Genomic DNA, 22759 nt, shown 5'->3' with positions numbered 1-22759 from the left:
GAAAGCTCAGGAAACTTCTCCCATATTTCTCCTCTTATCATAAATATATGAATGCCATGCTCTAGACTATTATCATCATGTAGAATTCCAGAGTCAGTGGCTTAGTTGCCTTCAACAAATGCTGTCTATTTACTTTGGGTAGATGCCTGAGTGTTTGCATACAAGCAGACAAGTGTGTATTTACAAAACAATAAGGCTATCTAATGGTGCATTTATACACAAATCGATGGCTTATCCAGTACCATTATTGATGATGCCCAACCAAAGTAGGTCTAATGTCCCCAGCTATGTGCCATGATCTAAATATCACTTAACTGGGAGAGCCTTGAACTCTTTCTATATTTTTGTCTGGCCTTCAATTTGACATTCACTTTACTTCAGTCTCCTGAGAAGAAGAGACAGTACCACTAGACATGGCTACAACCATTTTTCTTCCTGTCTTCCCTTTCTTTTTGTGAGGGTGTGGTATGTGCATGTACCATGTGTGTTTTCTTCTCCAGGTGGAGGCCAGAAGCTGATGCCAGTATACTGTCTCAAACAATCTTAGTTTCTGAGACAAAGATGAACATTTTGGGCTCGATATAACAGCTTGATGAATTATTAAATAGGCCTCTCTGCCTCCCCTACCTGGAGATTAGAGAAGCATGTGACAGACCTAGCTTTTGTGTGTGTGTGTGGGTGTGTGTGGGTGGGTGTGTCCTGGGGAGTTGAACTCTGGTCCTCATGCTAGCATAGCAAGTATTTTACCCAGTGAACTCTTTACTCATCCCTAAAGACTTGTTTTTAACTCGGCTCCCTGCTTGACTGCATCCTGTAAGGTCCATGTCCAGCCTGAAGTCTAGGAGAATTCCTCTCTAAACCTTACACTGTCTGCCTTCGAGCTTAGAACAGCCTCTAGAGTGCTTCTCTGTACTTTCCTGGCCCGTTTTTTTTTTTTTTTTTTAATTAAGATTCAACTTATAAAACATGAAATTCATGATCTGGAATGTACATTTCAGCAGATGTTATAGATCCACAATGTCCTATAATCCTAGTAATCTAATTCCAAAACATTCTTATCATCTAGCCTCAATTATGTAAATACTCTCTCAGCTTTTCCTCCTACTTTGCCTCAACTCGTATCTTGTATACTCCGAAATGTGATTCACTGTATCCTAACCACATTTATCGTATCTATAAACATGAATCTTTAGCAATCTGTCCTGTGCTCATGTTCTGTATAGCCCGGTAATATGTATATGTCACCCCTGTTTTGGCCCCAAATAACATTAGCACCTTTCCCCCTCCTTGGGAACTGACTACATCGTCCCGTGACTATATTCTGCAAACACAAACCAAGTAATACAGAGTTCACACCTCCAGATACTCCCAGTAACTTTCCACTGCCCCAAATGTCTCAAGGCCAGGCACTGGTCAAGGAGGGCTGAGCCCTGGATGCTGGTCCCAAAGAGACCCCAGAAGCTAGCCAGCCCTAAGCATGATTAGTTTGTCCTCTATTTGTCCTGAAAAGCCATGGTAAGGGATTCTTAGCACCTATTCTGTTTCACAAGTAACCATGGTGGTTCCCACATGGTTCCTATCGAAGTGAGTATACTTCCTTGAGACCATAACAACAAACTGTGCTTTCAATAACCATTCTCCACCCACAATATTTCAAGGTTTCTAATATTCTATACGTTAAAACATTCTAGGCTTAGATTTAAGCTCAGGGTAGAACAGTTACTGAGCATTTGCAAGGTCTTAGGTTCAATCTCTGGTACAACACACACACACACACACACACACACACACACACACACACACAAGCTGGGTATAGTGGTCTATAATCTCAGTACTGAAAGGGAAATCATGAGTTCGAGTCCAGCGTGCCTTACATGGTAAGTTATGGATGAACCTGAGTTACATAACAAGATCCAGTTCAAACCCACCCCACCAACCAACAAATAATGATCTAGCAAGACATAAAATGCAGTGCTGGATCCCACACAGATTCAATTAACACAAAATCAGGAACTATTACCATGAAGTATCAAGCAGTCTAGGCTCTGCAGGGACATTCCTGTGTGACCCAAGGGTGTTAATTAAATTCTATGATACAGTCTTTTTACTGTAAAGTGCTTATCAGTCCTTGAAATTTTTAACACACACCTCATTTTTACAAATGCTCTTAAGTAGTTGTTGGTTGGACTGGAGTGACTCTGACTCACTTTCCCTTATCAAGCTCTGCCCCATCAATATCACTTAACAGGAAGTGCAGGCGCTTTCTTTGGTCTGTTGGGGATTTGGAGATTTTTGAACTCAGGGCCTCATACATGATAGATAGTTTTGCTACCCCAGCCCTCTTGCAACGTTTTTTGGCTTGAGATGAGGTCTCACCAAAATTTCCAGGCTGAACTGAACTTGTTATCGCCTTGAATATTGGAGATTTCAGGCCTACCTCCTGTAATGTGGCTCATTTTTCCAATATAAAATATTTTTCCTATTTACTTCAGCTTGTATAGAACGGTATGCAGTCTGCTGTAAATCACTGGAATTGTTATTTCTAATCTCCCACCAAAATTTGAGATTCTATTAAAAATACAACAAACATCCAATTCACATTACATAAACCACCACACATACCATTGATCATTGACTGAGATATTGATTGAGAACGTATTATGTGTGAGGTTCTTGATTAAATGAGGGACAAGAAGATGAAAGGAAGGTAGAATAGTTCATCCTGAGTGAGCACTGGGAAGTATCTGTCCCTCCCCCCCCCAACCCCGTGTACTTATAAGCTTCCTGTAGGAATGTCTTATTTATGAGGGGCATTAAAGTGTGGTCCTCACTGAAACTGGAGTAGAGAGAAAAGCCACATACCTGTAATTCTGGCACTAGACTAAATGACACTCCTGTAGCATCTCCTCCCATAGGAAAATTTATTTACAAATAGGCAGAACCTACCAATGGGTGCTGTTTGCACTTAGGAAACAGAAGCTACAAAATGAGTTTCATTCTCAGAAACTACCCTAGCTAGAAGCTATGGCTACCAAGGACTGTCTGTCTCTCTGTGTGTCTCTGTGACTCTCCCTGTTTCCCCCCTCTCCCCCTGTAGTGCCTGCTGTCAGAAGCAGATCCTCTATGTGCTAAGCAAACCCTCTATCACTAAGCCACCCTGAACTCAGGAGCTTTCTCTAGGGAATGGTGAAGTCCTGACTCAAAGGAAGGCATGCTACTAATGTATCAATAGGGCTATCGAGGACAGTGGCTTTAGGAGGGGATAAAGTGGGGATGACATTTCTGCCACCTTGAGGTTATTTTTAAGTTTGAAAGATCTCAGGAAGACCTGGAGAAACTGGATATAGAGAAAACATGGCAAGAGTATCCTGAAACACTCCACAGTTTCAGGGGAGTGCTCATAGCACATCGTTCTTCTGCACAGACAGACAGCTTCTGGTGGAGAGAAGGCTCTGGTTTTAGCAAGAGCTCATATATTGCAGACACTGAAACTGTAAAGGGAGAAAGCCAGCAGGGTCCTCATTTACTACAGCAAATCTCGGCTCTGGCAGTAGTAGCACTTGCACTGATTTTAGTCCTTTATGTATAATTTCTGTTTTGTACAACGTATAGACATATAATGCTCTCTTGCCAACAGTCTCTCATCTCAACCTAGGTATGATTAAAGGAAACCTTCAGCATCCAACAAAAGAAATAAATATTAAATACTATCATCAGTCTTTTATAATAATCCAAATAAACAGATAGCATCTGCCGGCCGGCTTCACCCATTGCAGGAAGCTACGTGTCCCGTGATTTTTGTTCCTTGCTATTACAAAGGAACAGCTACATCTCACAAGCTTTGTTTAGGAAACATATCCAGTCCATAGACAGCTTTTAAATTCTAATGCAACTATTCTTATCTGAGCTACAAAGGAAAATTTAATTTATTTTTTGCTCAAGCAGAAAAAAAACCTCATTAATTTAGATAACTGACTCATAGGGGTAGTAGGAAATAGAGCAAATTATGAATTAATATCATTGACAAAAAGGATAAAAAAGTAGAGCAGAAAAAAAGAAGAAAAGGGACGGGAAAGAGAAAACCCTTACTTTTAAGTGTAAAGAGAATAATTTGTTTGTATAATGTGGTTAAACTGTCATAACAAAATATCTCAAGGCCACATCTTATTCAGAACCATTCCTGTCTTGGGCACTCACATGTATCCCAGAGGTGACCAGAATGACACTTTGACAATATTCAACAGAGAACATTTGTTTTCCATCTATGGAGGCTACTGTTGCTTTCAACACACTAAGGATAGGAAATGGGTAGGAGCTGCTCAGATCCCACTGTGCAGAATTTAATGGAAATGGCACATAAGTTGCAAAGAGGTGAGGAGTATGGACCCAGCAATGTTGCTATATGTTCAGCTTAAGCCCAGAGCAGTTCTGACTAGCTGGGAAAACAGTGACATAGTCAGGGACCATTGTTAACCTACTCTGTAGTCCAAAGCTCTTAAAACTATGGTCCACATGCCAAACCCAGCTCATTATCTGTTCCTGAACAGGTCATGAGTATGAGAGACTATTTGCAACCAATTTGACCCTCTTAGTTCCCTATAATACAAAATACTATGCCATTCAAAACAGAAATCCATTTTTTTCATTTGTAGATATGTGTTCCCCAAATTATATCCGATTATTAGTAGTAATACTGTGCATGGATTCTCACCAACAAAACATTCTATGGAAATCTGTTCTATTTTTGCAGCAGGTGAATTTCTGAGTTCAAGGCCAGCTGGTCTACAGAGTGAGTTCCAGGACAGCCAGGGCTACACACAGAAACCCTGTCTCAAAAAAACAAAAACAAAAACAAACAAACAAACAAACAAACAAAAAACTCAAAAAGACCAACATGTATCCTTGATTTTGCATCTCCCCTTCCAAAGCCTTTACAAAGCCAGCTAACTATGGTTATCATCTGAAATGGACCAAGCTAATGGAATCTGTACAAAGTATGTGCTACAGATCAACTGTAGAACAAACCCCCATGGGCACAAGTTTAATGGTCTGATGGCTTGATCTTGAGGCTTCAACTTGGGTTAGAGAATGAACAAGTAGGCGGCAGGGCCTGGCTGCAGGAAGTGGGCCATTGGAGGCACACTGCTAAAGAGTATGTCTTGTCCTTGGCTCTGCTGTGTTGATTGCATCTCCACTGCCCTGAGGTGAGAAGCTCTGGTCCTATACCATCATCTCTGCCATAATGCTATGAGTTTTCTTTGGCCCACAACAAGGAGCTAGTCAACCTTAGATAGAGCTTGAATAAATCTCCCCCCTGGCCCCTTTTTTCAGGTATTTTGCCACAATAACAGAAAGGAACAAACAGTAAATGAAGAATGGTTCACAAGTTCAGCAACTAGGATCCCATCACCTTAATGAGGTTTGTCCTGTGCTGCCCTTTATTCATTAATGGGTCAATTGGTCTATTGACTCTGTGTGTGTGTGTGTGTGTGTGTGTGTGTGTGTGTGTGTGTGTGTGTGTATGGCACAGAGCTCAAATCGTGATTGTAGGACAACTTACAAGAGTCAATTCTCTCCACTCAAGGTGTGGGTTCCAGGGACTAACTTGGGGTTATCAGTCCTGGCTGCAAGCACCTTTAACTGAGGACCCGTCTCATCAGCCCAGTGTTTCTAACTATAATCAAACTTCTTTATTGGGGTTGTACATCTAGTAGCTTCCATTAGCCAAAGTGTGCTAGATGAGTGGGAAACTAGAGGAAAGAAGAACTTCTGTCTAGCTGAAATCAGAGCACTAAAGCTTATACAGTGCTCAGAAAAAGGGACTATTGAGACAATTTCATGTGGCACATTGCCTTGTCTCAAACATAGTTCTAATAACTAGTAATGACCTAATTGATCTAATGCTCAGCAGGACAGTAGCAGAAAGTTTGAAAGGACCGGAAGGAGACAAAGATTGCTGCTCTCCATGACCTCTTAATGTAGGACTAAGACATTCATGAAATTTCTGGGGTAGCAAGGACATCACTGTGATACAGTGATATATATAAATGACTTTAAACATTAACTGTCAACTATAGGCAAAGGCGAATGCATCATACTCTTTCTCAGAAGTAGAGAGAAAGAAACTTAAGAAAGATGCATTAGGGGCTGGGAACTGCTCCAGTGGACGGGGTGAGGACGGGAGTTCAGAGCCTTAGTACGAACAGAAAAGGCAGGTAGGTGTGGTGTCCTGCCTATAGTCCATGCACTCAGGGAGCAGAAACAGGGAATTGTCCTCTGGGCAAGCTGGCTAGCTAGACTAACTGCAAGCAGGGAGCTCTAGGTTCAGTGAGAGAGCACTCTTCAGTTAAAGAAAGTGGAGAGCCATTTAAAAAGGCATCCAAAGTTAACCTCAGATCCCCACACATGTACCTGTACATGTATATACCCACGTGTAAATATACTTAATGCATGCACACACGCACACACACACACACACACACACACAGAGAGAGAGAGAGAGAGAGAGAGAGAGAGAGAGAGAGCCATCAAAAACACTGAAAACAAATTTGTGTCCATTTGAAGATAAACTCAATGGTCTGAAAGTTAATTTGTATGGAACATTCATTCTCCCCAGCGCTCATGTAAATGAGCTGTGATGACAGGCTGCGTGTAAACAGCTATCTCCACAGCCCTAGCAAACAGATTCTCTTGCCCTCATACTTTCATCTATTTTTAAAAAATAAGACTACGCTCCTATTGACAATATTGTGGGAAAACTTGTCAGCCCTTGTCCCCTGATCATGCATATGAATATTTTATACCCAAATGACAAGAAGCCATTTGAACTTGGCTTAGGGAACAAAACAAAGAAAGAAAAGGCAATGATGGAAAAAGAAACAATGGCGTGTGAAGAAAATGCAAATGGAGAGCTTCCTCCAGGAGGTAGAAGGACCATTTCTCTGAGTAGGTAAAGCAGTGTCTGGAAGGACAAACTCAGGAGGAAACTGCTTTGCTTTCTCCTTGTGCTCAGAGCTTCTGCATCAAATACCAAGAGGACAAGTTAAGTGTAGCCCTACCATTGGCTCACAGTCTCTGAGGTTTCATTCCAACAAACCATGGTGGGGAGGATGTGCACCTTGCTTTTAAGATGTACAGGAAACAGAGGATATTAGTAAGGGGGGGGGGATGAGAAGATCCAGCCCCCAGGGATTTTGTTCCAGTGACCTTCCTCCAACCAGCCCTGATTTCCACAGCTCCCCCAACTCCCAAAAGTCTATTCAAATTTTGGATTAAATCATTCATGAAGTCAATCTCTCATGGTCTATTGTCTCTGGAGACACCATCATAGCCACCCAGAGGTGTGCTTTCCTACTCTCCTAGGTATTTCTCAATCAAACTGACAACCAGGATTAACTGTCGCACCCCTCCTGGGGGACAGGATTCACCACAGGTCAATGCACACATACAAAGAGCCTTCTGTTTCCTATCCCCTGGCAATAATGAGTGGCCCAGGGTTAAGCATACTTGTCAATTTGCACTAGTGACACCAAGAGATGAGAAAGTCCCCACTCCTGTTGATAACTGCAAAAGTGTGTTTGGGGCCACTAGCCACTCAGTCACCTCATAGAACAGAACTGAGCAGAGGAGAGAGCAGGAAACTCAGTCCGCTGCGTGATGTCATTCAGCTCACCTCTGAGAGTCTCACTGCTGGGGCTGTTGTCAGACACATCACCATTCCTAATGTAAGGACAAAGGGAGTTTGTTTTCTGCTACATGCAACTGAATGCATTCCGAGAAGCCAGCAAGCACTGGAAATGACCTACGGGAGAGTCCACTTGCATTCAGAGGCCTGTGCTTGGAGAGGGTCTGAGTACCCTGCTGCTCAGCTCTATATGTAGTATCTCTATAGAAGTCTCCATTCCTGTCTCTGTCTCTGTCTTTGTGTGTGGGCATGTGTTCATGAAAGATAGAGAACTGTTTATTGAAAACTAGCTGTAACTGAGGAAGAGAGGGATATAGTCAGGAATATTGAATACTTTCTACCTCTGCATTTCCATCACCATGTAGTTGAAGGCAGTCAAAGGCAAAACTCCCAAATAGAAACATCTGGCATTGTATTGGTCAAGATAGAATCTGTCCAGTTCTCTCGAAATGGATAGTAATGGGTATCTGTTATCATAGCTGCCTAGAATCCTCTTATTTCCTTCTAGAAGCATTATGGTGCTCAGCGTCTAGGACAACAATCCCTTATCATTTAGATACTGCTGATGAACCTAGAAGGTTGGACACATGACTCGGGTCTAGAGATTTAGTGTGAACATCTTTGGGCCTTGATGAGCACATCCAAGGAGGTGTGATCAGAACTAACCCAGAGGCTTTACTGGTGTAGACTTTGGCATACAAATGAAAAAGGGACACTGGCTCTACCCTCTACTGCCAATGGTGGCTTCACAGAGATGACCCATCTGCAGAGAGAGAGGAAGAGTCAAGACAGCAGATCAAGGCTTTCCTTGAGCCCCAGAGTCCAGGCATCTGGGAAGTTACCTTTATCATTTACGTAGGTTAGGGTTTTTTGTTTTGTTTTGTTTTGTTTTGGTCAAGTTGACACATGTTTAGTGACATCTGGAAAGAGGATTGTAAAAGGAGAAAATGCTTCAGGAGATTGGCCTGTAGGCAAGTCTGTGGGGTTATTTTTTTGATTGACGACTAATGTAGGAAGGCCCAGTCCAATGTGGGTGATGCCATCCCCAGGTGGCGGGGGTGGGGGGTCTTTGATGGTATAAAAGAGCAGACCATGGGGAACAAGCCAATAAGTAGATTCCCTATATGATTTCTCCTTCAGTTCCTGCCTTGAGTTCCTGCCCTGACTTCCCTCAGTGATGCACTATAACCTGTGAAATTACTTTGCCTCCCCAAGTTACTTTTGGTTGTGGTCTTTATCGTGGTAATAGAAAACTAAATTAAGACATCATGTGACTTCATTGTAAAACTCCATTCTGTTGCTTGAGCCAAGTTCTTCTATCCGCTGTTAATGTACTAGCAAGGAGTAGGGACTCAGAAAATATTTTTTAAAGACATGGAATGAAAGAAATATCTTAATAGTCCTTATAAAGGGCTAGAAAAGCTATTTGGATATGTTTTCCTTGGTTGTGTTGTTGTTGTTTTGGTTTTCTTTTTTAGAACTCTCACTATGTAGCCCTGGCTATCCAGGAACTTGCTATGAAGGCCAGCATGGTCTCAAACTCACAGTGATCTGCCTGTCTCTGCCTCCAGAAAGCCGGTATCATTAAGGGCATGACCCATCAAAGCCAAATGTCTTGGGTTTTTTAAAATTTTCAAGTGGATTTAGTACATAATACAATATGAACTTACCTTTGTGAGCTGGCCTATATCCAATAAACAAGTGAACTTCGGAGGTATAATCTAGTCTATGACTGGACTATTGGTGGTTTTTTTTTTTTAAAGGGGTATCATTAAGACTCATTTTAAAAAGATCAAATTCTTTGTAATGTCTTCCACTAACAATAACTGATTAAAGTAACAAACTAATTATCTTGTAGTGAAAATCTCTGCTCTATGTCTCCACTACTATTTGTCCATGTTTAAAATGTTAAGAAAAACACACTAGAAATGATTGTTGTTGTTGTTGTTGTTCCAAGAGAAGGTGGTATCTTCAATTTGTGCTCAAGCAGAATTGCTATTTTCACAGAAATGAAAACATTATTTTTAATCTATTACTTTTAAAGTCAAAAGTTGTTTAGCCAGAATTGTGTTATTTCTTTGGAGGTAAAGATCAAGGTGAATTTGTTCTTTCAGGAGTAATCAATTTCTAATGACAGTGGTTTCTACTGATAGGCTCACACTCAAATACAAGCACACTTTTCTTAAGCAAATGGAAGAAACCATCTTCATTGCCTCCATATATTTTCTATGCAATTTATACAACCCATCATAGTACTCTTTGGAGCCATTAGCATGTTATTTCTGTCTGTCTGACTGTCTGTCTGTCTGTCTGTCTGTCTGTGTCTCTCTCTAGCTCACTGGCTAACTGGGAGACATCAAATACTATTCTGGGTCTTGAAAACTCTCAAGGCACGCTAACATATTTTAGAATGTGAGAAGTCTTGCAGTTAGAGATAATCTGCTCAAATTTGCTTAGCCCAGCATTTCCCAAAGTTAACTTTCTCAAGATTAACTATAGCGTTTCACACCCCTCCATACAACCCCACCTCCAGACCCCCTATTCCTCAAAGCAACTTTGGGAACAGCTTGCAGAACTAGCTCCATAAAGCAAAGTTTGGGGACTCTGCTTTGGTGGTTTCTATCTCCACAGATTTTGCTGTCTGAATAATATATAAGGAGTTTTGAGTGACAATTGCACCCATTTGAATATATCTTCAACTGACTCCAAAATTAGAAGTTTAAAATGCAAATGTTCAGAAAGCAAACTGTCTTTCCCATTTAGACATGTTGCTGAAATGTATTTGATTTTGTATAGGATCTTCTCACATGCCACCATATCCGCTATAGGTTATGGGATCAAAAGACTGATAAATATTGAACACAAATATGATTAGTTATGCTTCAATTTTATCTACATAGAGGTCCCTGACAATCTTAATATGATGACTACATACTTCAGTTTGTTTATCTAGCTATATTTTGGCATATACCTCTTGAAACAATTGGGCATATACCTCTTGAAACAATTGGGATAATGGTTCATTTATAATCTTCATTTATCCTCTGTACAAGATGTGTATTGTATACCTGTGTTGGTATGATCAGGAGGACATGAAACCCTTTCGACTGTGCCTGAGATATGGCAGGGGAGGATCTTCAAGCATAATAGAAGCCAACTTCGCATCACTTGTCTTAAATGAGCTTTTCTACTTAGCTACTTGGCTATGCATTAAATCTTGGCATATACAGAACAATAAAAACAGGGCAATTTTGGAGGTATATCTCTGCTGGCTGGATTATGAAGATTAGCTTCTTAGCTGATGTTCAAAGAAGTCGTTGAATGTAAGCACAATCAAAAAAATAAACTATGCCCAAACCATTGCAATAACAACAGGAAATGGAGCAGACAGGATGTAGTCAAGATACCACTTTCTGCTACATACCATCAGCCCACATCACAAGGGATTACTACATTTAATTCTCTAAGGAATGTGAGAATCCAGTTCTAAGCAAGGCTTAGCATCAGAAAAATGATATAATTATTTTCCTGGCAAAGGTGTACCTACAGAATACACAGGTTTGATGCAATTTCAAATTTAGGTTATTGGAATTGAGGATATTTTTAAATAGGGTGAGTTGAGTTTTTTTCTTTTTTTTCTGTTCTTTTATTAAATAGATTTACTCACATAAAAAAAATACATTCTGATTATGGCTTCCCCTCCCTATACTCTCCCCAGTTGCACCCCCTCCCACCCAGATGAACCCCCTTTCTGTCTCTTTCATCTCTCATTAGAAAAGAACAGGCTTCCAAGAGAAAGTTATAAAATATAACAAAACTAAACATAATCAGATAAAGCCACAACTGTTATATTGAAGTTGGACAGGACAAACCAACAGAAGGGAATGAGTCCAAGAGAAGGCACAAGAATCAGAGGCCCACTCATGCATACACATAGGAATTCCATAAAAAACATTCAACTGGAAGCCAGAATATGCACACAGAGGACCTGGTACAAACCCGTGCAGGGCCCGTGCTGACTGCCTCAGTCTATGAGTTTATATGAGCTTTGCCTGTGTTGATTCAGAGGGTCTTGGGTTTTTTTTTATTAATTTTCTAGAATATTCTGACACCACCTTCTTGAGACAGCAAGGTCTCCCCCCTCAGAGAAGCCTGTGTTTGTTTTCTTTTGCCTTGCCCATTCATATAATTCTTATTATTACTAGGGACTGAACTTGACTATGTCGGCAAAGTGTGACAATATTCTCAGCTCCACACAAATCTTAAACTTACGTTACTGTGCACTGTTTCTCCCGTCACTGTCTAACCACAGGGTGATTTCAGATAACCTGGGCACGTTTTCCATCTTGGTAAAGAAAGTGATTAAGATAATAGAAACATCTGCTATTTACTGAGTATCTTGTGCTGTCATGAAAAAGTTCAGATATACTTGATTGGTCTTCCCAAGACCACCATATGCTGGCTCTTATTCCCTCCAATGAAGACATCTTTCCAGCGGAGACAATGGAAAGATAAATAGCCTGCTCAAAATTACATAGTTAGAAAGGGACAAAAAAAAAAAAGTCCAGGGATAAGAAGTTGAGTGCAAAGCCCCATTTTGTCATTTTGTGGATCTAGAATGCATGGGTTGGCTTTGAACTTGAAAGACCACTTGGCTCAGCTTTCTACATAGCTAGAAACCAGGCCTGTATTAAGGTATTCAGAGAGAACATTTTTAACTGAATTGCCCAAGCAATAGTTTAAGGAAGACATGTCTGTGGATATAAAATAAAATCAGCCAATGGCTGGGGATTTAGCTCAGTTGGTAGAACCCTTAACTTTTTTTTTCCCCCAAAGCCCAAGATCCAATCTCCAACGCCATATTAACTGAGTACAGTGAAGTCTACCTGAAGTCTTAGCAAGCACAAGGAAATAACAGGAAGAGCAGAAGTTCAAGGTTATTCCTGGAAACATATCAAGTGTGAGCCTAGACTTCAGATTCCATCTCAACAAGTACAAAATAAAATAAAATAAAATAAAATAATAAAAAAAGCTATTCAAGTAGTATGTGCATTTCTGAAGAATGAACAATGGTGCTGGAATACGTGTGTGTGTGTGTGTGTGTGTGTGTGTGTGTGTGTGTGTGCACGCACACATATCTGAGTGTATATAACTCAAGACTAAGACTTCATGTGCTCCCAAGGTGACAGTCAACAGACCTGCAAGAGGCAGAAACTGAGGTCGAGAACAGCTGTCACCCTCCAGAGATGAAAAGCCCCGACTTTCAACTTACCTGCTTTTCATTTTGTTCAGAAAATTGTCTTGATCAGATGGGATCTTCCTCTTTTTGCACATACATTTTTTTAGATATCATATAGTCATATTTCTATGGAAATATAAATAATTCAAATAATTCTGAAGAAGAAAGGCCTCAATTACTGTATATTACAATTTGAGAAAAAATTAAAGTTAAGAAAGAGCTGACAGTTGGATCATAAGCATTACAGCAAGTTTCTGATGTCTTCTCTCATTCTCCAGAGGTTCAAGAAGATTTTTTCGGGGGGGACTGGGGGATAAGGGCAGAAGTTTAAGGTCTGGCTGGGGAATAAAGACCTGTTCTGTCTGACACTTCCCAATTCAAATCTAACATTTATCAAATGATTCATAAGTACTGTATTTTCTTAAAAAGGAGCTGGCGGGCTGGGATATTAAGCATTCATTATTATAAATTTGTATTTTAAAAACCCAGGATCTTTTCAGTAAATATGCAAAGGTTTCTCTGACAATTTCTCTCCTTTTTAATAAAGCTGCCTCGCCCTGAAATATTTTACATAAACCCCTTATATCTAAAGTAGATTCCTGGCGTCTGGGAGTTCAAAGTCTCCCCAAATTCAGAACAGGGGAAATACTACATAATTATAGCTCATTTGAGAGTAAGTCATAAAGTAATCAAAAATGTTTCGAACTAAAAAAGTGCCATCTTCGAATGACACAAGCTAAACAGAGAGCTGTTGGCAATTATACTTTTCTAGCAATTTCTTATTCATGAGCTGAGAGGAAGGGATATGTTGTCATTGCTTTGAGAACATCTACATCAGTGAAAACAGGCATGAACTGGACACAACTGGTCAACACAATGTGAAAAACCAAATGCTTTAATGAGGCTATGAAGAACAACAGTTCAATTATTTCATTGGATACATTAATATCAATCATAATATACAGTGCTGCGGACCATACAGAAAGTATTGCTGTACCCAACAGCGGGGGGCTGTTATTGACATTACAGTAGCAAGTGTCTGCAAGAGACAGTCATTTGTTGTCTTTGTCAAGAAGTTGGGTAATTTTTATACTATTATCAACATCAACTTCTCCCCAGTGCATTTTTTTTCAGAAATATTAACAAGTTACATTCCTTTGTGCTTTGTTTATATCTTTTAATGTCCTGTGCATTTTGTTTATTCTTATTGCTTTATTGTTTACAAACAACCAAACTGAACTGCATCATGCTCTGGGTATGACCAGATTGCTTGCACAGTTTTTGGCAAAGTCAGAAGGTTTGGTATTTCCGTTACCTTACCCAGAGGCAGGTGGATAATTTTGGTATTTTGAGCACTCTAAACGGAGGTCCAACCCTGAGATACAATTCTGCACCCAGGGGTTGGGGAGTGAGAGGCAAGGATCATTCATTCTCTCCTTAAAAACAGTGAGCAAAAACACTGCGTCTTGGCTTAACCAGTCCCTGAAAGAATCCACATTCTGGCTGGCACAAAAGAAATAAATAAAACCATTCCCTATGTTGTCACCTCTAAATTGCTTGCCTGCCTCTCCCAGCAGCTGTGTCTTAGGAGGAAGGTGCCTGGAAAGCCCATGGTGGCAAGCTCAGAGGCTACAAGCCAAGGTAATGGTGCAATATGCCATACTTTCTTTCAACAAAGCTTCCTAGAAAGTTGCTCTGCCTTGGCCATAGTCAACTTTGTGAAACCTTGTTCAATTATTAAAAAAGGAAAAAAAGAAAATGTCAGAATCAGCTAAGAAAACCTAGCATCATAGCATTGCAATCTTCAACTTCTGCATCCAGCCCTCCCCGCACCCCCCCCCCACATAAATATGAAGAGAAAAACAGACAATGCTATGATTGTATCGGTGAACACTATGGTACAATTATCTTTTCATGCACATTTGCATTTCTATTCTAGGAAAAGAGTCACACACTTAAGGGAGTTGAAAGAATGGGAACTTATTTTCCCTACCCCCTTAAGTAATAAAGCTACAAGACTGGATAGCATCATCAGTGTTTCCAAAGATTTGCATTACCCAACATGCATGGGAACCGCGCACTTGACGAATCTCACCAAGGCCATCCATTCATACATCTGACAATCACTGCTCTTGGATCTCTCCATCACCCATCACCAATTCACATTTGACATTTAAACACTTTAAAAAAAAAAAACCCTCCTGAGAAAGGTTTCCTGATGAAAGAATTTGGCACTGTCAGTAAAATATATTTCATATTAAAAATATCTGAAGGGAAATTGGAAGCTCTTAGAATGTCTACAGAGGCACCACGCTACGTCTTCCTTCTTCACTCCAGATTCCATCTTGAAACTTTCTCCTAGTTACAGTTCAGTCAGTGCTGGTCCAAAAGAGACTGCTGAGATTTTTAAGGCACTTCATTCTGAAAGGGTATGCTTTATGCCACACAGGATTCAATCGTAGGCTGCTACTGAGAAATTCCATTAGGCAGCCTGGCTTGTACCAGTATGTATCACCTGCACAAAACATCTAGACTTGATACATGTAACTCTACAGATATTGCATAGGGTTATGCAAGTAAGCAATGCACAGACACTAACTTTACAATGTTGCCACTTGGTCAAAATGTTGTTATCAAGTAATCTGCCAATACAGTGTTTCTCTTTTTAAAAAGAATCTAGCCGGTGTGTTGAAATAAATCCTAATTGAATTGACCATCATGGGCATGGTAAATGCTATGGCTATCAATCTTCAAGAATATAGTTATTTTAATACCCTAGAAATACATATGTAAGTATTTTTTTCTAGAAAGCCTGGTTGTTAACCTATTAATACTACACCTTAAATGTGTTGAAAAACAGTTTCAAGTGATAGTGGAATATACAAAATATTTGCAAAGCTCTCTTTGAACACAAGACCTTGCATAAAAGTAGTCTTTCTTGGGTGTACAAAGAATGCAGAGAACACCAATGAGTTGTAAAAGTATTGAAAACTCACTGTTTTAAGATGCATATTCTTACAAATTAATACAAACACTGAAAAAAATGATGATAATAAAGAATCTATACAATTAAAATGGCTAAAACATAATTTAAAAATAAAAATAGTAAAGCCAATTAGAAATGTGCCCAGTTCAGTTGTCTTTATCAAAAGCAAAAATGGAAAAAGAAAAAAAAAAAAAGAAAAAAAAGTGAAACAAACATCCGGTGTCCTCAGAGAGGACATTCATTTCCATTTCAAAAAAACCTTATGAAAAATTTAATCACACTTATGAGGAAAACTATAACTGTGCCCAATAAAAGCCAGCAGGTCAGATCCTATGTTTCATGCCTTGGTCTAATAACTTCTTTCAGTTTGGGTTAGCATAAGTTACATTTTCTAGCCAGACAATCCTCATGAAAATGACTGCTAGATTTGTCTGTATGTAATATATTCTTCTTTACGCAGTTTTCAGTACAAAGACATAGAAACGCTGGAAGGAAGGGAGGGCACTGTGTCTTTAAGGCAGTACCAGGAAATTGCCGCATTTAGAAAGCGAGAAAGTCTTGGATGTCTTTCCCACCATCTTTCTTCCTCCTCTTCCTCCTCCTCTTCCTCTTCCTCCTCTTCTCCTTCTTCTATCATAATCATCATCTTCTTTGTTTTCTTCTTTTGGTTGCTTTACATTCGTGTAATTAAACTTTACATGTTAATTTCAAAGGAGGTCACAGACAGACAAAGCTCACACCAAGTTTTCCCCTGAATGAAAACGGACAGACACTTACTTCTCTGAAGCAAAAAAATCCCCTTGCTCAGAAAGCTCACACTTGGAGAAATCAGTTCACAGATACTGCACGCTGAAGGTACAATACTTAGGAGGCCTTTGTAGTTGTAAAATAGAATATACAAGTCTGGCTCACAAAATTCTAAAAATAAAATATATCCTGGGCTACTGATAAAGCACGAAAATTTCATATTAAAGGAAAATTATCAAGAAAACCTCTTCAGGTAAATTATAAAGTCTCCTGAAGAAGAGAGGGAGCGGTCCGTGCAGAGGCAGAGCAAGGCAGGCTCGCTAACACGCATGCTCCGTTTCTTCTGCGCTCATACTGCTCCTCCGGCTGCTTGTTTTTGAAGCTCCTGGCGACACTGATGACAGCAGTGGGTCGGTGACTCCAACAGGTGAGAGGGCATCGTCCATCAGGATGTCTTCCAAGTTGGAGCCCATCTTCCTGGGGATGCTGTAGGCCGGGCTGCTCTCCGGCATGGTGCCGAGGTTGTTGGTAAAGGTGATGGTACCGTCCGTGAGATCCAGAGTTGTCGTACATGTCAGGTCTGCCTGGTGCTGTACAAGTTCCTGGCTGCAGTTCTCAAGAACTGGTTCTTGCTTGATGATCCGATTCACCAGATCAGGCGAGCAGAGACCGGTGGATGGGATAAGGGAAAGTCCATGCGCTCTAGCCTGCATCTCCAGCTCCTACGATAAAGTCAGAGTCAGACAGTTAAGGAAGAAACTGTGCAAGCAGTGTTAGGTGCGGTTACCCAAATGCATGGAATATATATCCCCATTAGTGTCTCTACCTAAGGTTTTGGAGGACAAGGAGAAACCAGTTCTAACAAAGGGGCCACTGAGGTGTCCATTTTGATGATCCGGGGGACTGCATGTTGGATGACATGTAGTGACATGTGGAGCTCTCTAGCGCTTATATTCTACTGTACTGTGAACCTGAGACTGCTTTTAAAGACTGAAGTCTATTTTCTATTTTTAAGACATCAGACCTGGGGACAACTATAAACTGTCAAAGCAAAGCTTGCTACTTTTCAAAAATAAATTCTGCATTTCCCAAAGACAGGTGGTATTAGGAGTATAGGAAATATCCTTTTAGATGGTATATATTTTTATTATGAATTACAAATAGAAACAGTCTTACAGATATTAAGGATTAAGACAAGGATAAGCACTCAAGTCAGACTGGCCAACATCAAAAAACAAAACAAAACAAAAACCACCTACAGCAAATGCTGGCAAAGGTGCTTGCTGTGAGGAGACAGGGACCCTCACCACACTGGTGAGGAAATGTGAACTGGTACAGACACCACTGACAGCCAGTGTGGGGCTTCTTCAAAAGACCAGAAACAAAATTACCCCATGGCTCCCCCCATTCTACCCCTGGGTAGTTTCTTGAAGGGCTTAGCGAACATAGAGATGCTTGCATGTCCACGTCTCTGTGCCTTCGCTGATCACAATGGCCAGGGTGCAGTCAACCTAGATGCTCCCTATCAACAGATGAGCTGATAGGGAAACTATGAGATGCCTACACAAAAGAGCTGTATTCAGGGTCAAAGAAACCCTGAAATTGTTTGCAGGGAAATAAATGCAACTGGAGGTCACTGAGTGAAATAGAATAAGCCCGACCATGGCAAATACTGTTCTCTCTCATATGTGGACTCTTTAAAGCCTGTATGTATGCATAAGACATGACAGTAGAGGGGACTCTACAGGGAAGGATAAAGAGGGCCAACGGAAGGAAACTGGGTGGGACAAGACAGTAGTGGGGGATGGTAGATACGTGAGCATGAAAATGTCACGGGGAAGCCCATATTTTTGTACAAGGCACGTATGCTAATAAAAAATACAAAATGGGAGCTAACAGAAATATAATGCTGAGCAATGTGTAATATGTTTGGGAGATATTTTAAGATTTCAAGGGAAATGGTGATGGTTTCTCAACAGCTACCAAGTGCCAGACGGTCCCCTGATTTAGAATGAGTGTGCTACACACATTTTGATCCCCATTTTCAGTGAGACTGTGTTACACAGTTTTCAGTCCCCCGTTTCAGGGCAAGTGTGCTACACACTTTCCAGTCTCCACGTTCACAGTGACTTTGTACAATGCATACTTTTTGGTTGCCTCATAGTACTGTAAAATGGGTTTCTGGAGGGACTGTAGTGACAAGGGCCTCCTGAGCATTGGCATGGAACTGGAGGTAAGGGCGGCTTATCTAATCTAATGCCAAGGTTTCTATAAACCGGGTTGGAGTCCTAAAAGTCGAACACCCATTAGTAAGCTGTTAGGGCATAAATATTCAATATTCTGTTTGGGTGTGACCAAAACAGTAGGCATTTCCTCGGGCTTCTGGATGGGATGAGGAAGTGGCTAAGACATCAATGGTGACAGGAAGTAAAGTTTAGGGGGGGGGGGAAGCAAACGCTCTCCAGGTTCTGAATGTACAACCAGAGTTCCAGGAAATGTGACTCACCTCTCCCTGGCAAAGGGAGATTATTATCTTTTAATTCGGCAAGGAAGTTCTCATCTATACCATGAATACTTGCTTAGCAGGTGCACTCTCTCACTACTGGCTGCACTGTGCTCCCAAGTCCATGGACCTCAGCTGGGAGTAGAACGGCATACAGAGTCTTTGAAGACAGGATGAGGGTTAAGAAGAAGCCAATCCTGATGACAGGGCTGATCTTAGACTGACAGCCACCAAGCCAGTGAGAAAGCCAATCTCTGCTATCTAATCTCAGCCGCTCAGTGGCCTTCTGTCACAGTGGTATTAGCTGACTGACATACCCTGTAAGTCTGTGACTTCTCAGATCTCCTCATTTCAAGGTGCCTTAGAACCATGTCATCCCCTCCCCCAACCCTGACTTCTGATGAATCCCCATATTCCTAAAGCGGACATCAGGGATTCCCTATGGATACCCCAGTTCTCCTTCTGTATGTTAATGCCTGCCAATGTTTGTGATAAAACAACATATGAAAATAAAATACAGACAGGAAGTATATCCTTTGGATAGAAAAAGCACTTTGCACATGACATGGCCTCTCAACCTGGCTGGCAAGTGTGAGGAAAACCATAGCCGGTCTGTGCTCCAATGGCTGCATCTGTGAGCCCTTACTTTGGGAGCAGTATGAGTCAGAAACCCAGAGCATGCGATGCCAGATGTATGCCTGCTCCTTCAGACCAGCTCCAGAAATAAGCCTCCCCAGGCATCACGCTGAAGCCCTGGGCCACTTAATAAAACCATTCCCCTGATAATAAGGCCTCCTGTTCTCTCTTCCATGAAGATTTCTGCATGCACCACTGAGACTGAAATGAAGGAAAGGCCCCGGGCCTTGGCTGAAAATCACAGGTTCTGGTAACTCCACAGCAACACGAAGAGTAGCAGTATAGTTTGTCTTTTCAAAAGAAGCAAGAAAATACATTAACTAGGGGAGACACAAACATCTTACTGTACCCCTCTGTTGTCTAACTAGAAGTGTTTATCAACAAATTAAAATAGTTCCTTCAGTTTCTAAATGAGCTTTTAAATCTCGTAGAGAGCTCTGAGGCCTTGTGGCACTGTAGAGCTCTACTGCCTAATTAATGATTTTTTTCCCTATAACATACAAAAGTGGTAGAGCCAGCCTTGCAGTCAACAGAAGAAAGCCAAGCGGGCACTGCCATGGAATTCCCAAGGCCCAAATTCCATAACATTCATATTTAAAATGGATATGTGAGATGGGGAACCTCAACATAAGACACGACTTAGCTTTTCCTTAGAAAAACTGGCTATATTTAAATAATTTAATAAGGAAATAACATAAGCTACCTTACAAATGGATACACCAAGTACCAGATACCTAAGGCCATTTTATAGAAGAGATGTAAGTAACATAAGACAAAGAACAGATTAAAGGAGAAGAAGGAGGTATGTGGGGGGGAGGGGAAGAAAGATGCTTAATTTACATCTAACCCCTGTTTAACCTCCTGGATTCTAAAGCCCAGGCCTAGAGGAGGACCACTTTCTGCCTCCTGGCCCCGTGGCTAAGGATCAGTGCAGCCACAGCCAATGTGTTGTTAACTTGTGGGGAATGTGAAGTGTTCAGGAGCACCGGGAAGATGGGTGTTCGATGACCGCGGTATACACCCTCAAGCAGAGTGCACCGTAGATTCATTCACACTGAACACCCAACCAGGAGTACTAACTTCTGCCTGGGTGAGGCTTCTCTGATACCCAGACCCAGTCAGCACGTTGTGACTTTCCTGGCTGTAAGAAGTATCTACATGCCTCGTATGATGCTTGGGGGTCAGGGTAAGATGAGAAGTCCCCAACCTAAGTGACAACACTATAAGGGAACGAGTCATTTAACAGTCTATAATTCAGAGGGCTGCCACAAAAAGCCCTTCACCTGGGCTTAGCCTCTGGGCAAAGAGCTGCAAGCAACTCAGATCTACTAACGGGTGCATGTCATCCAAGAGTGGTTGCAAACGTGCCATTGATAGTCTGGAATCACCAATAATGTTTTACCAGTAGGCAAACTCACAATTATGGGACCAACAAACAGAAAGGACTACCTATATTAAGACTGCCTCCAGCTCCCTTAGGGCTTACTACATCACCCTTCCTATTGTCCTGAAATCAGTTCACATGGCAGAGGGTGGATACCTGTACTCTGAGCAGCAGGTGCCGGTTCGCATGCTCCAGCTTCTTCTGTCGGTTTTCAAGGTCCTTAGCTCGTTGCTGTTCCCGTTGCAACTTCCGGATGTAGTCCACAGAGGCCTTGAGAATGGTTCCCTTGTTCCACCGCATGTCTCTGTGATAAAACAAGACAATGGACCCTTTCAGGAATTAGGAGTTCAAAGAAAATTCAGTATTTGACGTATAGTTGGAAAGGCAATTACAAATAAGTGATGGCTAGATCCCAATTAGTGCTCACCCCACATTGGCCACTGGTCCCTTATTTGGTATATAACATTTCACTTTCTCCTGACAAACACCTTACATAAGGTGGAGACATTGTGCAGATGTTGAAACCAGTACAGTACAATTTCATCTAGACCACAGACCTTTCACTAGGTGAAATCAATTATTTAATTTATGTGTGTGGATGACCATACCTTATGTATAAACTGTCTTAAACAGTTGTATATACCTGGAACTATAAAGACTTAGTCACTGGGATAGGATAAGAAGAACCAAAGGCCTGTGAGAACACACCACTTGTCTAAGGTGTGAAAACACCCTCTTCAATTTTCATCATGAATTATTATGGGCATTATCTAAGCTCACTCTGTATCCATTTTCTCATCTGTGAAATGATGTTACTATGTGCTTTTGAGCAGCCTTGTAAATGAGTAATTAAATCAAAGGAGATGCTTTATATGAACTTGAGAATATCATTCAATACTGGACCAAGTACTGTGTTTAAGTGTTTAACACAATCACGGCAACTGCCATGGTTAGAAACCTGGCCAGATACTGCCCTGGATTTCCAATATCAATGGTTGCCAACAGTGTGACTTTCAGCTTCTTCATTGTGGCACCAGTGTGCTAACTGTGGACAAAAGCTGATCTAACATAAGCCAGGGTCATCTGGGAAGAGGATACAGCAATTCAGAAAATGCATCCCTCTGATCGGCCTGTAGACACATCTGTGGGAACGTTTTCTTAATTAATGATGGTGGTAGGTTGGCCCAGACTATATGGGCTATGACACCTCTGGGAAGATGGTCCTGGAAATATTAGGACGCTGAACAAGCTTTGTAGAGAAAGTCAGCATTTCTGTACTCCTCTGCTTCGGTTCCTGCTTCCAGGTCCCTGCCTTGAGTTCCTTCAGTGATGGAGTATGATTGGAATACGAAAGCCAAGTAAAACTCCTCTTTCCCAAGATGCTTTTTTGTCAATATTTTTATCACAGCAGTGGAAAGCAAACAAGGACAAAGTTACAGTAAAAATCTTTGAGTAGCCCAGAACAAACCATGGAGAGTGAACTACATTTGTGGAAGTAATCTTTCCAGTCCCTTTAGTAGACAATTTGTACTGATGATGACTATAGTGATAAAATAAAAATCTCTCCGAGGTAAATAGAA

At 41.1% G+C, this 22759-nt stretch overlaps 1 protein-coding gene across 17 annotated transcripts in view; it reads right to left on the bottom strand.

Moving 5' to 3' along the window:
* Nucleotides 1-13791: 13791 nt before the first annotated feature.
* The window catches only part of Mitf (melanogenesis associated transcription factor), a 214359-nt gene continuing 205391 nt past the window's right edge, over nt 13792-22759 (bottom strand). For 14 of the 17 annotated variants that reach the window (XM_006505685.3, XM_030255210.1, XM_006505684.2 and 11 more), the window contains 2 exons: nt 21336-21483; nt 13792-17378 (listed from right to left, as the gene is read on the bottom strand). In XM_006505685.3, coding sequence (XP_006505748.1) covers nt 16977-17378; nt 21336-21483 — 550 coding nt within the window. In that variant the 3' untranslated portion in view covers nt 13792-16976. The remainder of the gene's footprint in view (nt 17379-21335; nt 21484-22759) is intronic. The other 3 variants (NM_001113198.1, NM_001178049.1, NM_008601.3) reach the window with 1 other exon arrangement.

Source organism: Mus musculus, chromosome 6 (assembly GCF_000001635.26).
Source record: "Mus musculus strain C57BL/6J chromosome 6, GRCm38.p6 C57BL/6J".
Lineage (NCBI taxonomy): Eukaryota > Metazoa > Chordata > Mammalia > Rodentia > Muridae > Mus > Mus musculus.
Note: the sequence above shows the minus strand (reverse complement) of the source record. Positions and strands in the feature narration are given on the sequence as shown.